A 14,887-nucleotide genomic window follows, 5' to 3' on the forward strand; every position below is an offset into this window, starting at 1 on the left:
CATCTCTCAGAAGCCGGACTAGTGTATCCAGATCTACCTGCAGGCACCACTCCCACTGGAGGTGCAAAGTCTGGCAAAAGCCTCTTTCTGCAATGGATTGGATGAGGCAGAGATCACACAAAAATGTATTTAAAGTTTTAAAAAGAACTTGCAATTATCTGGTGTGCTTCAGGAAGACAAGACATCCTAAGGTGATTTACAGCCAATTAAGTCTTTCTAATGCCTTTTGTAATGAAGGAAACACAGGACCTAATTTATGTATAGCAAGCCCCTACAACCACCAATGTGACAATAATAGCTGGATGTGAGATGCTGATTGAGGGACAAACATAGGCCAGGCCACTAGGAATAACAGAAACAGAAAAGATACATAGAAACATCGGAGCAGGAGAAGGCCATACTGTCCCTTTATTCTGCTCTGCCATTCTAGATTATGCACTAATCATCTACCACAGCAACATTTTTCTGTGCTATCCACATTTCTCCTAATGTCATTAATATCTAGAAATGTATCACTGTTTGGAACTTACTGAATGACTGAACTCCCACAACTCTCGGGGTATAGAATTTCAAAGATTACCAGCCTGAGTGGAAAAAGTTCTTCTTTGTCTCAGTCCTAAATGGCTTGCCCCTTATTCTGAGACTTTGCCTCTGGAATAGTACAGCCCCATCACCGGGAAACAGCTTTTTGCATCCATCCTGTCTAGCAATTTAGAATTTTTTTTAAGTTTTGTAACTCTTACTCATTGAAATGGTGCCATGGAATTTTGTGCATCCACCCAAGAGGATAGACGAGAGGTGTGTTGACCCACTGACATACAGTATGGCATACATTTAGGAACAAATCAGTAGGTGTAGGCCACTTGTTCCCTTAGGCTTATTCCATCATTCATTAGATCATGGTTGATCTGAAACATTGGCTTATTTACCAGCCTCTGTTACATAGCACTTAACAGTTTTGTCTGGCAAAAATCTGACAAACTCAGCTTTGAATTTTCCATTAACTCAAGCTTCAACAGCTTTTTATGGGACAAAGGTCCAGATTCCCATTGCCCCAAACAGTTGCCAACAAGTTTATTTAAATAGCACCCTTAATGTAACGAAACATCCCAAGGTGCTTCACAGAAGCATTACGAAACAAAGTGTGACACTAAGCCACTTAAGGAGATTAGATCAGATGACCAAAGAGCTTGTTCGAGAAAGTTTTAAGAAGTGCCTGAAAAGGAGGAAAAAGTGAACAAGAGATGGGGAGCAGTATAAGAAGGGAATTCAGAGCTTAGGGCCCAGGCAGCTGATGGCACAGTCACTAATGGCTCAGGAGTTGTAATTGGCAGTGCACAAGAGGTCAGATGTAAACTACAAGTGCCTCAAAAGGGTTGAGAGGCTGGAGGAAATTAGAGGCAAAAATAAAACAAAATACTGATTAACATTTTCTAAAACTGGCATTGTGGCCCCTATAACATACATTTTAACAAGCCATTTACAAATGTACTCAATTTCACACATTGCGGAAACTCTACAATTTAAAACATTTAAAGATAGATAGTCTGCTGACGCAGTGAACCTATACCCATGGACAATTTATCCTTGGAGTCTCTGGGCATGTTTAGCAGGCAACTACACAAGATGTTCAATTTTGTCACTGAACTGCAAACAGTAATTATCTCCCCTTGGAACATGCATGATGGCAAAACACAGCAAAACAATTATTTTTTAAAATTGAGATTAAAAATGCGCTTTACAAGGAAAAGGATGCTTAAATTTATCTTGAGAGTGGTCAAAGCATTTCAAACATTTTGCAAAATGTCGAGGCCTTGCAATGGGATCAGGGATCATATAAATGTAACGATTATTCTTCCACACTTTGCTGCTGTTAAAACAAAAGACAATTGTAAATATTTAGTCACTTTCTCTACCCCAAAGTACGATTTGCAATACATGGGGTAATCTAACACCAACCAGTGTGCGAACTTTAATTAATGAGAGCTTAAAGCAAAACACTTGAGAAACTGCATCCGTGGCCACAAAATCCAAAGTGAATGCAGCTTTCTACTGCATACATATGGTACTCATCATTTATGGCAGTTCAGAGAATCAAACACAGTAGAAGGAGTACAAAAAAGCTGTTTATTGTCCCATCAACAACTGCTCACCTGAAACAAAATCAGGAGCTTGCAAAGCTAAATGTTAAAGAATAATCACTGCAAATCAGTCAAGTCCGCCATACAAATGGCAACTTGGGGCATGATGTGGATAAAAATGTTTCTGACAATTCCACACTCTTGGACACCAGCGGAGTACACTCACCTCAGAGTCAGGACTTGACATCTCACTCCAGAGACCCGAGCACAGAATCTAGCCTAACTCTCCAATGCAGCTTTCATATGAATTCTTAAACCAAGGGCCTGCCTGCCTGAACAGTGGATATAAAATTCCCATGGCTCTATTTCAATGATGAACAGATTGGTCCAATTTTATCCATCATCCAAGATGACCAAAGCAAAATAGCTGATCATTACCACATTGCGTGCACATCCTACAAACAACATTGACTGTTCCAACATGGGGAATATGGCAGCCAATGGCACTTAGTTATGTTCTGAGGTATCAAAAGGCTCTATCTAATGCAAATCATTAAATTTTCTTCCCTGTTATTAAAGCAGATGAACTATTATTCAGACTCAGCTCTGGCTTACAGAAGGTAATCAAAGCAATCAAAAATGACTGAATGAGAACAAACTCGCAATCAGTTAAAAAAAAACAGTTTAAACACGCGCACACTGCAATTTACTTTCTGCTAACTTGAACACTGGATGACAAATTCTGGCTGCACTGAATGAGAAATGTCAAACTCTCCAATCTGGGCACGAGCAACACCATCCTACAAACGAAGCCACCTTTCAACATACTTCAAGTCTCAAGCAAATCTGTAATTATCCCCGACATTACTAAATAGGCATAGTGCAATTTACTGTATTTTTGGCATGCTCACAACAGCTTTCCCATGAAGCAATGCACTTTCAACACAACGCGATATTCTCCAGTTTCAAATTGCCGATAAAAAATATTAAGCAGAATATCGATTTCCTGTCACAAGGTGCAGCAGACTATGCCTATAAATAACTTCACAATTAAAACCAGAGACATCAAGTGGTAATAAAAGGGACCTCAATGTTTTTCTCCAAACAGTCCAATGACTTCCTCTCTCCTGCAAAGTCAAATAAAACTCAGTCATTTAACAGCTGAGGCAAAAATTTCTTTGCAGATTGAACGAGCACATAGATCTCTGATCCTTAGGCTGGAACTTCACCGTATTTTTTTAAAAATGGGACTTTGTTTGTAAATGTGACACAATTGCGTGCAACACATGGAGCCTGTGGCCTGGATGTACTTGCTCTCTGCTTTGAAAATAAACCCAGAATTAGTAGCAGAGAGATCTCTGAGTTTCAACCAAGTGGGTCCAGCACAGGCAGCAGTGAGCCAGTGGCAGAGGAGAATCAGCCCAGTAGCAAAAGATGACACCTGAAGAGTAGAGATTTCCACATTAGTTGGATCTGGTGTAGATGGTGGTAAGGCGGTGGAGGAGGGATGGCGGTGCTGAGGTTGATGATGAGCTGGCTAATGACTCATGGACTCTCTTTAAGCTTTATTTTACTCATTTTTTTTCACATTCATACGTTATTCAAAATGGAACCAGATCATGGTGACACTGGAAAAGCTTGTCGCTGTATTTTACTGTTTTATCACTGTAAAATACACATGACAATAAAATCATTCATTCCTAGTCTTAGATTTCTTCTAATTCCAAGTCCTTCCTTTAAATACTGCCAATGACTTAATGTCTACAAGGTCAGAAATCACATGCCACTAGGTCATAGTCCAGCAGGTTTATTTGAAAACACAGGCTTTCGGAGCCTCACTCCTTCTTCAGGTGTTAGTGAGGGAGGTGGTATCAGATGCAGAATTTAAAAGTAAAAGATCAAAGGATCACACCACTGATGAGTTTGCAATGACAACGTCAAATAGTCACAGCAAATCTTTCATGCCTAACTTCAGAATGCAAAGCTCAGAAAAAGTCCATCAGGAGTATAATGGGAGAGCTCAAATCTAACAGGGTTCTTTGCATGGAACTTATTTGTTGACTTATAAATGTTGATCATTAAAATCTTTTTTTCCCTGCCGTACCATGCTGCTTGCCTTTACCAAATTGCTACCTTGACTTCTCTCTTTAGATTTTTAAATCTGACTTCACCTAATCCCACCCCTCCCGCTTCCCTTTCACAGCCCTGGTTATACAGCATACCAAGGCACTGATCCCAAACTGGTTTAAGTGGGGCCCACCCCGAGGGAACAGCTCCCTCTTTCTCCAGTGGCGGTGAAAATGCCCTGTAAGTCGAAACTCATTCTTCTCATACCACTCTTTGTGCCAAATGTTTAAATCTCTAATCTGCTTAACCCTATGCCAATTGGCACATGGCCCAGGTAACAATCCTGTCAGCATCAGTCTTCATGAAAGAGAGTGTTTTATTTTTACCTGCACATTCTTATGAGAATTCACTCGAGCAACCACCACCTCTGGCCTACCATTTTTAAACAGCTTATGTTAGCCACTAACCAACCACTCCTAAAAGAACATGCAATTTAACACTTCCTCAGAAAAATTACAGATCCAAGGCCAAAGTTGTGTTATAATAAAATTAAACGTTATAATTTCTTGGTCTCCAACTTCCCCTGCACTATTTTGACAATACCGCTTCTGAACTGCTTTTACACCACTTTCTGATAAAACGCAGATCAAATTACATAATGCATAACCAGAATTCTAAAAACCCATCAGCAAAACCACAATTGATTAATTTAAAATTGTATGTCAATCTTGCTGCCTTGCATCTTTTGAATACTGCAAAACATCAAAAAGCAACAACAGTACACTATTTACACCCACCTCAGTTCAATTTTTAAAATGTCTACCCTAGCAGTATTACATCACCATCTTTTCAAAGGATCTGTGTTGTACAGACTGTCTCAGCATTACCACAAGCTGCAACTTTCTTTCAGAATTAAAATTGCAGAAGAAAATATTTATCAGTTTGGCGACTATTTTGGACATGTTGGAGTACACTCTTAAACTGAGGGAAAATATTTATGAAAAAAAGACATGCAAAAATCTCAGAACAAACCAATTACTCAATAGTTTTAATTTTGCAATTAACATTTAATTTCTTAAAATTTTTAATTAACTTTGTAAAATACATCTGAACAATAAAATTAGAATACACGTCAGCCTAAGCAATAAAACCATGGCTGTAACTGTTTCATTACTGTCATCAGTTACTGTATGGTTTGATAATATTAGTAGTATTTTATAGAAACACATTCTAGAAATAGGGTACACAGATAAATACTATTAACCAGCAACAGTCTTTTGACTTTAAACCTAACTGCAGCCAACAGGTGATGTGACAACAGGTTACCTGATCTCAAAATCTTGATGGCTATTTCAGAAACACGTCAGGACAAATGTCTAAAACATTGCGTTTAAACATTATGACAATATCATTTCTCAACCTCCAATTTTCCTACAATAGTTTGACTATAGCTCCTCCAATTAAGATGCAAGCTAAACTGCAAGGAACGCAACTGGAGATCCTAACACTGATTTGGCTATTTGGTTTGTAGCTATAATTGTTTGGGAAGGTAAGGGTAATCTATTACTTAACCCTTGAGATAGATATTGTCAACACAGGACTAAAATGGTCCTAATCACCAAAAAAGGCAAAACAAAAGCACTGTAGTGTTGGCAAATGAAACCAAGTTTACAAATGGTTCCCAAGCAGGTCGGTAAAAAACCATATCAAACCCCTGGACATTTCTTCTTCACACTGTGGATGTAGCTACTCTCCTGCAGTAGCTCAAAAGGAGCAGCTCACCAGCATCTTCTCAAGGGAAACCGGGAACAGACAATACATGCTGGCCTAGCTGGCCGTGCCCACATCCACACAATTTTTTTTGAAAAGCAGACATGCCAACACTTCAAAGATTCCAAACTGTTGGTGTAATTTATGTTGGCTTTGGCACTTCAAACGGCTGCACAAAGCTGGATTCAAACTACCTCAAATAGAAAGTGTAAGATCCTGCATTGCATGGCAAATTACTCACTGCAGTTCATGGCTCACATGCTGGAAAACTGAATTGATGTCCTTTTTAAGAAAAGGTTGCCTATTTTCCTTCTCTGCTGACAAGAGTCAGGTGGACCACATTGGATAAAGTGAATGAGCAAAAAAGCTTTTGAAAATTAAAAAGCAGTTGATGGGACACAAGGAATCAATAAGCAGTGCAGTTTAAGGAGGAGTGAAAGTTATAGGATCTACGTGGCCTTTGTTTTTCCCAATTTACAAAGAATTTTCATTTAAACTTTTTAATAGCTGCTTTGGGATTACAAACTGGTCCTTAAAATCACAGCTACCTGGTTAATAACAGTACCAGATACTTTAATGTATAGGGAAACTTTACGAAGTCAAATAATACTGATTACTATTTCTGTTAAGTGGTTTAAAATTAAAATATCAAGTTCTGGTTTAAGACCTGTCAGAACGTTTCCATAATATGTAGAATAGCTAGTCAATTCCTCTATGTACAATAAACAAATACCAAAATCAAAATAATGCTGGACACTAGGAACATCATTATAATGGATCGAGTGGGGACTAGCAAGTACTTGGTCCCATGGAAGTGAGCTTCCTGTAGATCAACAGCAAGACAACATTGACAGAAGTCAAAAATGGTCAACACTGTGCACATCTCAACCACCAACACTTCACTCTAAGGATCTATAAAGTTATAACTCTGATGGCTGCCTGATGATCTAAATCAGTGCAGACATTCTCTAACTTCCCGTATTAGTTTCAGTCACTCCATCCATAAAGTGTTTTCATATTCAGTTCTTGACATAAGCGCAATCAAAACAAAAGGTGCATGGCACAAAACATTCACCTCCGCTGTGCTAACATTAGTGGCATTAGGCCACAAATTCATTAGGTTTTGGGGGAAGTGGAGTCAACACAGCTGCCAAGTATTATTAATACTTTTAATGATTGTTATCACCTTGTAGGAAGGGAGCAAGTAAAATGTAATCCATTAATAAAATAATCTATTTCCCACAAATCACCATACGAAGTGCTATGCCAATTTAAGGTGCCTATCTTGTAAATGGTTTAATTTCAAAAGTCAACTTATTGATGGCTAAACTCCACGCTTAGAGTGTATGTCTCTGCGTGTATTTGTGCGGTTGGGAGAGATGGTATTAGAGGTGTGTGTGTTTGGGGGGTGGTGGGGTTGGGCAGGTGAAGGGTACAGGATCTTTTAAAATTGCACTGAAGTCCGTACATTTACTTTCATTTTAACCATCTGGAGGTGAAGACGTATTCTGAACAGAAAAGCAAAATTACAGTAGCATTTAAAGTATCCAAGCCAAAAACTAATATTTCTCCGTCCCCAGAAAATAAACCAGATTCTCATCAGCGCCAGACTCCCTGTATTTCCAAGATTGCCAGAAATAGTACTTTTGTACTATTGTCCTGCAATACAAATGTTGAAATCTTTCATCTGGCCTCAATATAAATCCCACTTATTTGTAACAAGTTAACATGTTTTCAGTGACATTTCAAATGTAAATTCAAGCCTCTTTTTGTTGTCAACTGATTATGTCAGCCTTTTGTGCTATCAATTTTTACCAATTATATATAATTTTACAATACATGTATATATATAAAGTAAGATTACTCTATGTGGCTGCACACGTACTTTATAGTAAAATTGCATAAAGTAGGAAATTGACTCAAGACTACAGGGAATGCAAAACAAATGAACTGCCCAGCCAGTTCCTCAATCCAGGTCTCCAGCACACAGACACTAAGCGGAAAAGGAGATACAGCTGGTAACCAACATGTATTTCAGCATTGTGGTATAGTCTGCACAACCACTGCTACTGTACAAAGAATGATGAGCTGGACTTCAGATTTCCAAAGCCTTTAATCCACGCCCAGTGCAACATTCTACCAGCACCAACATTCAGTGGAGATGGCGTGGGATGCTAGGCAGATAAGCACTCCAAAGACATGTGGTTTCGGGGGTGCGGGATTGAAAGGAAGTTTTAAGGCCCAGGATTTCTAGGTACTGCAATGGGTGGATCCTCATCAAGTCAGGTAACACAAGGAACAGCAACAGACAGTAGAGGAGATTATCCCAGTAACTAGTACTGTTCCAGAGCAACTGTTGATTGTAATCAATTTCTTCAGCAGGATTCAACCCTAGCCTCAGTTCAAGATGGAACTTGTTTCTCCCCCTCCAAAACATCATCTTCACAAAATTTGTGAAGACACTTTACAATACAATTCAAATGCAGAAACTCAAATCGTGCAATTTAGTTCAAATACAGTAATCTAAGGTTTCCCATTCCATTCTCCATGCAGACTGTATCTACATTTGCATTACATTAAATATTTCCTGAAATATACAGCCTGAGGTGTTTTACACCAGTTCCAATATGCTACAAGAACACAGTAACCTTTCCCCACTGAACCTGTGCAGTAGACTCTCCCATGCTTTTAGTGGTCCCCTCAGCATTATTCGTGGATTCTAAAACATAGCAGTCTGCCGTACTCAGTCACAGACAGTGGAAAACACAAGGGTTGTCTCTGTGTGCATCGTTGGGAATAATCTGTAAAGCAGAGTCTTATGAGATGGAGCTGCTTGGGTTGAACTTCAACAAAATCCACTGCATCTCTCCCAGGCATTTGCACAAATGCAGAGGAAAACCGGTAATGGACTCCTCCAAAACACACCCACCCTGAGTATGACATGCAGGGTGCTAAGATATGAATGTGCAGCAAGGATCCAGAGGTGGAGATATCTGAGCATCTGTTACAACTAAAGTGGGGCCACTGTTGAGAGGCTCCAGTCATCATGCACAGAGTAGCACAGTGTCAGTGCCAGGTAGAGAAGACAGGGACAGGAGGGTTGAGGGTGGGGGCAAGAAGACATATCTAAGACATATCTACCTTCTGTCTCCCCCTGCTGACTATCCCTCTCGGGAGGTTGGGGAGAGGTGAAAGAAGATTGAAGGGAGGGGGGTGGGATAGGAGGTTGGGAGATAAAGAGGGGGTGGGAGGTTGGGGAGGGGTGTGGTGTAGAGGAGGGAAGTAGAGGGGTTTAGAAGTTGGGATGGTAGTAATGAGAGGGGGGTTTAAGAGAGGTGGGTTTTGCGAGGGGGTCGGGGGGTGGGGGGAGGTTGTTCAGGGTTGTTGCCTCCTGACCCCCCGGGCACGGTTCCCGCCTGGCGAAAGAGTCCACTCCGTAGACACACCCCGGGTTTTAATTTCCTCTTTAAGCGGCTGAATCCATGAACCCACCTGAGCCTGGAGGCTCCGGCTGTGAAAACCTCACTATTCACTGGCATCACCTCCACCCCTCCCCGAAAAAAAATCAAAACAAAAAAAAGTTTGTCAATTTTAACAATGTAACAGCCGCCTGTTAAAATGTGGCGACTGGTAGCAACACTGTTTCTTCTTAATCCATTTAATCTGAAGGCAGAAAGCTGCTGGATCCAGCTTTCTAGGGGAAATACTTCAAATAACAACAATGTACTTTATTTTAATCTCTTTGCACTGATCCGCTTTACCTCTCAACGCGTGTTTTTTTTTACGCATTTCTGCTCAAAAGCCTTCGGGGCCTGAGGGCACCACGTTCCGTTACAGCACAATTTCCACCCAATTTTAACCAACGCGCTGTCGGGGGAACTTGATGCCAAGAAAGGAATCTCCATCAGAGACAGAGAGGGAGAGAGAGAGAGAGAAAGGGGTGGGGGGAAATAAAAAAAAAAGAGGCAGACAGTTCTTACATGGCTGCAATGTAGGGGAGTCCAGCTGCCACCGTTAAATCTAAAGGCTTGCGGCGTTTCTTGCGTTCAGACAGCAGCTTAAAGCAGGACACATTCGGGTTGGTAACATGTCCCAGTTCACACAGGAAAAGGGGAGAGCGAGCCAGAAGTCCCCGACTCACTGCACACAGGTCTGCTTCCTCCGTTCTCCCTTTTCTTTTGCTCCCTCCCTCTCTCTCTCCACTGGCGAGCCGGAGCCACCAGTTGGTGCTCAGAGCTGACAGAGGGGGAGGAGCATCAAGACGCTGAAAAAGCACCAAACCTCCCTCCCTGCCGTCGCTGCCTCAGTGTGGGATTTCCACTTCGCCCGGGGAGACTGCAGGTTACCATCCACAACAACACCCCCACCCCCACCCCCGGGGGCAAATCCAGGCTACACCCGTTCCATGCGGGGCTTGTAAACACCCAAGTCCATATCACACAGTGCATTTCGTGAACGGTAAGCAACCGCACAATGAACAGTCACTGTAACAAAAAAAAATGCTGCACCAAAAATACTGCCTTGCCCATATTACTGAGGTTTACGAATTGTAACAGCTGATTATACGCTTCATCCCAAACATAATTTATACTTACTCCCAGCACTTAAAACTTGCGAAATTCATAGTTTTTATTGTGAAAGTTACACAAGTATTTACAACTGGGAATGCTGACTGTTATCTTAAAGGGATTGATTGGGAGGACGTTATGGTACAGTTGCATGGGACCTCAGTTTAGACCCCATTTTGAGCAGTGGGTCCGTTTCTGAGCACGGCCCCTTCAGATATACACTGACATGATCCTGGAACCAAAAGGATTAGATTCTGAGAGCAGGTTGAATAGACGAGGTTTGTATGCGTTTGACTGTAGAAGCTTAAAGGGTGATCTAATTGAGGTGTTTCACATGACCAAAGAGTAGGTAAAGATTTCCTGTGGCGAAGAGAATCTAGAACAAGGGCACAGAACATCAGTGCTTGACTGTTCAAATGTGATGTCAGGAAACAATTTTCAAACCAACGGTGGTGAAAATCCGGAACTCTGACAAAAAGCTATTCAGCCTGTATTAATTAAAAATTTCCACTGAAGTTTATGCATTTTTATTGAACAAGTGTAATGATAACAGAACTAATAAGAAATAGTTGCATTTATTTAGTTCTCCTGATGTAATAAAACATCACCTGTTTCTTCATGGGAGCTTTATAAATAGAACTTGACCGTGATTGACATTAAAACTTGTCTCCTTGACCACATTAAAGTGTATCATAAATAAGCAAAGGGAGATAAAGAAGCAGAGAGATTTAGTGCGGAATTCCACATTTTCAGCTGAAGATACATCTGCCAATGGTGGAATAATAAAGTCAGGAATGTTCAGGAGGAGGTCAGAATTGCAGAAGGGCAGATAGCTGAGAGGTTTTGTGGGGCTGGAGAGACTACTGGCCAGAGAAAGTGAGGGGTGAGGCCACCAAGCTATTTAAAATATGGATGAGAACTTTCGAAGCAAGGCATTGTTAAACCAGGAGCCAACATGAACTTTGGGGAGATAGTAGGAACTGCAGATGCTGGAGAATCCGAGACAACAAGGTGCAGGGCTGGATGAACACAGCAGGCCAAGCAGCATCATAGGAGCAGAGAGGCTGACGTTTCGGGCCTAGACCCTTCATCAGAAAAGAACTTTGGGGAGATGGGTGAGCAGGACTTGTGTGTGTTAAGATGCAGCAACAGAATTTTGGATGACCTGAAGTTTATGGAGGGTAGAAGGTGGGAGGCCAGCCAAAAGTGTGTTAGGATAATTAAGTCTAGAAGGAACAAAGGCATGAACAAAGGTTTCAGCACAGATGAGCAGAGATAATCAAGGTGAGTAGATGAAGTTAGAATACAGATCAGTCTACAATTTGAGGAACAGATTTGGCCAGTTAAATGGCCTCCCACTTAATTTGTTATACAAAGTACTGAGTTCTCTGGAGTAGAGAGTACTCACGTAGAATTACAAGTGTCTCTCTCGAATAAATAGTGTTGAATCACCCTTACAAAAATTTTCCCAAATATTTCATTTACCAGTTTCTTTGGGTTGAGTGCTGTGGACCATTCCCTCAAGCAACCCTCCTTTGGTACAGTCTGGAATGTGCTCCTACTCCTGTAACATTTAGGTAAATTTAGCTATCCCAAACTCATAACAGAAACCTTCAGGCACAATTCCAGTTCACTGGAAATAAAACAGGCTTCTCAGGTGACTTCCTCAACAGAGTCTGATGGAAGAATAAACCTCCCACAGGTAAAAAGTTAAATTGCAATGGTTAATGAATAATTAAGACCATAACATTTAACCATAAGCTATAGTTTTCAAAAGCCTGACCATGCGATGCTATCAAAAAAAACACACCAAGCACAGATTTTCTGTATTAACATAAAGTTGACTTGTGAATCAGGATTGTGTTGTCTTATATGATACTCATTACCATGGAATCTCTGAACTGTATTATCAGTGTTTTCTTCAGCATTGTAACTGGCTAGATGCAGTCCAGCCCAAGACAAAGTTCCAAATTAATTTGAAGCTATTCTGAATCAAAGGGAATTAAAGCATGCATTTGTCCACCTCACGCAGAATTGATAATCAAATATACACGATGAGAAAATATTGTCATCCTATTCAAATGGGAATTTATAAGCATCTCTTTAAGCTTAAGAATTTTATTTACAGGATATTCATAATTGTCAGTGTGTACTCAGTACAAAAATATTATTCCAGTCACTTGAAGATTAGCTGTTATTACTGTCCAACCCCTTTGCCAAATTCCCATCCTCCTCAGGAAACACTGACCCAATCAATTTCAACAAAGACCATTTTAGATATAAACATTTGACAAAAGCATTTTCTGGCAGATTTTCTTTCCTGTTCTTTTAAAATTCACTTTGATATTAATAGCTTCCACAGTAAATTCCCTAAATTACATAATAACACACCTGTGTCAATATCTTTTCTACTTTTTAAAATAATAAACCTCTGAGTTGCCCTGGTGTCATCAACCAAATCTAAGTAAAAAGTGCTCCATTCTCAGAATCAAAGCTAATAACCCAGATTGAACAAAAGGTAAATGAAAATATAAAATATGTCCATTAAGAAAGACAGTCTTCAATCCTGGTAGTGCCCCTGGTCATGAAAGGTCCCCAAGCACACTGGGAAATACCAACATGGCTCATGGGCTCATTATCATATTTAATAAAATTCCAACAGGTATTTTTGAGTAGGCTCCCGCACACCTTTTTGCATCAGATAAAGCCAAAAGTGTGGGGTTTGGGAATTTGATTCAGATAATAGATATTTCAGACATTAAGCTCCCTCCCCTCTGCCACCTAATCCAAATCCACCCTTTAAAATCAGATTAAAATTCAGTCCTAGTAGTTACCTGGTTCAATTTCCAGTAAGTTTCAATGCAGTTAATGTTACCTGAAAAAATAATTCCTTTGGTAATTCACTGCTTGTATTGACATTCCATAAATACACAGCTCTTCCTGAAAGAAAGTTACATACACAGTACCCACATAAAGGGAGCTTCAGTTTCGCATTACATACTTCTGATACCTGGTGCAATCTCTGTGTTATTATCTCAGAGAACCATATCCCAAGAGAGATAAAGATCAATGTTTTGTCTGCACTATTTCTAAGTCAGGCCTGTCCATTTAAAGGTTATCTGTATTAAGTATTCATTTGTAGTAGCCATAAAGTTGACTTAGGAATGCATCGATTGTAAAGTTTGATGTAGTCAGAGGTCACAGATGGTCAAAAGTCGAGACTGATTTCCATTAAGTGAGTAAAGCTTTCCTGATGGCTCTGTAAGTTTATCCTTGTAAGGAAAGTCCTAGATTCAATTGCCAATCTGTACACAACTCAGCATGTTGAAGTAAACATCAGCATTGTGTGTTAGGGAAGAACAGTCAGAGTGTCAGGTTTTTATTACTTGCTAGCCATTGAGCCCTGTTGGACATGTACCTATGGGCAAATGCAATCATGATTGGGTTCAAATGTTTTGACTATGCAGCCACCAAATCTGTATTTGGTGACCCCAGAGAAAGATCATAAGACAATAAGAAAGAGGAGCAGAAGTAGGCTATTCAGTCCACTGCATCTGTTCCGCTGTTCAATGAGATCATGGCTGAACTAATAATCCACAACTCAATTTCCTGCTTTAATCCCATAACCCTTGGCTCCCTTACTGATTGAATATACTTAATGCTTCAGCCTTGAAAGCCCTGTATAGTAAAATATTCCATAGTTTCACTATGCTCAGAGAAGAAATTCCTCCTCAATAGCTGCCTCATTCTGAGGTTATGTTTCGTGGTCCTAGAATCTCCAACAAGGGAAAACAACTTCTCTGCGTATACCTTGTGAAGTCCGCTAAAATTGTATGTGTTTCAATAGGTTGCTCCTCATTTCTCTAAACTCCTGTGAGTATAAGCCCAACCCATTCAACCTCTCCTCATAAGAAAATCTATCTGCTTGAATGGACCCAGAGAACCTTCTCTGGACTACCTCCAATTCCAGTATATCTTTCCTTAGATAGGGGAAACAAAACTGTTCACAGTATTCCAGGTGAGGTCTAGTGCCTTCTATAGTTTCAATAAAACTTCCCTATTTTCATACTCTATTCCCTTTGAAATAAGGGCTAGCATTCTCACACACATTCCATTCTGGGGTGGCACGGTGGCTCAGTGGTTAGCACTGCTGCCTCACAGCGCCAGGGACCCGGGTTCAATTTCACCCTCGGGCAACTGTCTGCGTGGAGTTTGCACATTCTCCCGTGTCTGCGTGGGTTTCCTCCAGGTGCTCCGGTTTCCTCTCTCAGTCCAAAGATGTGCAGGTTAGGTGGATTGGCCATGCTAAAAATTGCCACTAGTATTCAGGGATGTGTAGATTAGGTGAAAACCAAAAGAACTGTGGATGCTGTAAATCGGGAACAAAAACAAAGCTGCTGG

General features: G+C 40.5%; 1 protein-coding gene across 2 annotated transcripts in view; it reads right to left on the reverse strand.

Moving 5' to 3' along the window:
- Positions 1 to 10,143, reverse strand: part of LOC109915900 (rho family-interacting cell polarization regulator 2-like) — a 119,894-nt gene extending 109,751 nt beyond the window's left edge. The window contains exon 1 of one of the 2 annotated variants that reach the window (XM_048606095.1): positions 9,899 to 10,143. Coding sequence is in view for 1 of the 2 variants with exons in the window: in XM_048606094.1 (XP_048462051.1) it covers positions 9,680 to 9,707 (28 nt within the window). In the remaining variant the exon portion in view is untranslated. Of the gene's footprint in view, positions 1 to 9,679; positions 9,801 to 9,898 lie in introns of those variants that run through there. The other variant, XM_048606094.1, reaches the window with a different exon arrangement.
- Positions 10,144 to 14,887: the final 4,744 nt, after the last annotated feature.

Source organism: Rhincodon typus, chromosome 15 (genome assembly GCF_021869965.1).
Source record: "Rhincodon typus isolate 14 chromosome 15, sRhiTyp1.1, whole genome shotgun sequence".
NCBI lineage: Eukaryota > Metazoa > Chordata > Chondrichthyes > Orectolobiformes > Rhincodontidae > Rhincodon > Rhincodon typus.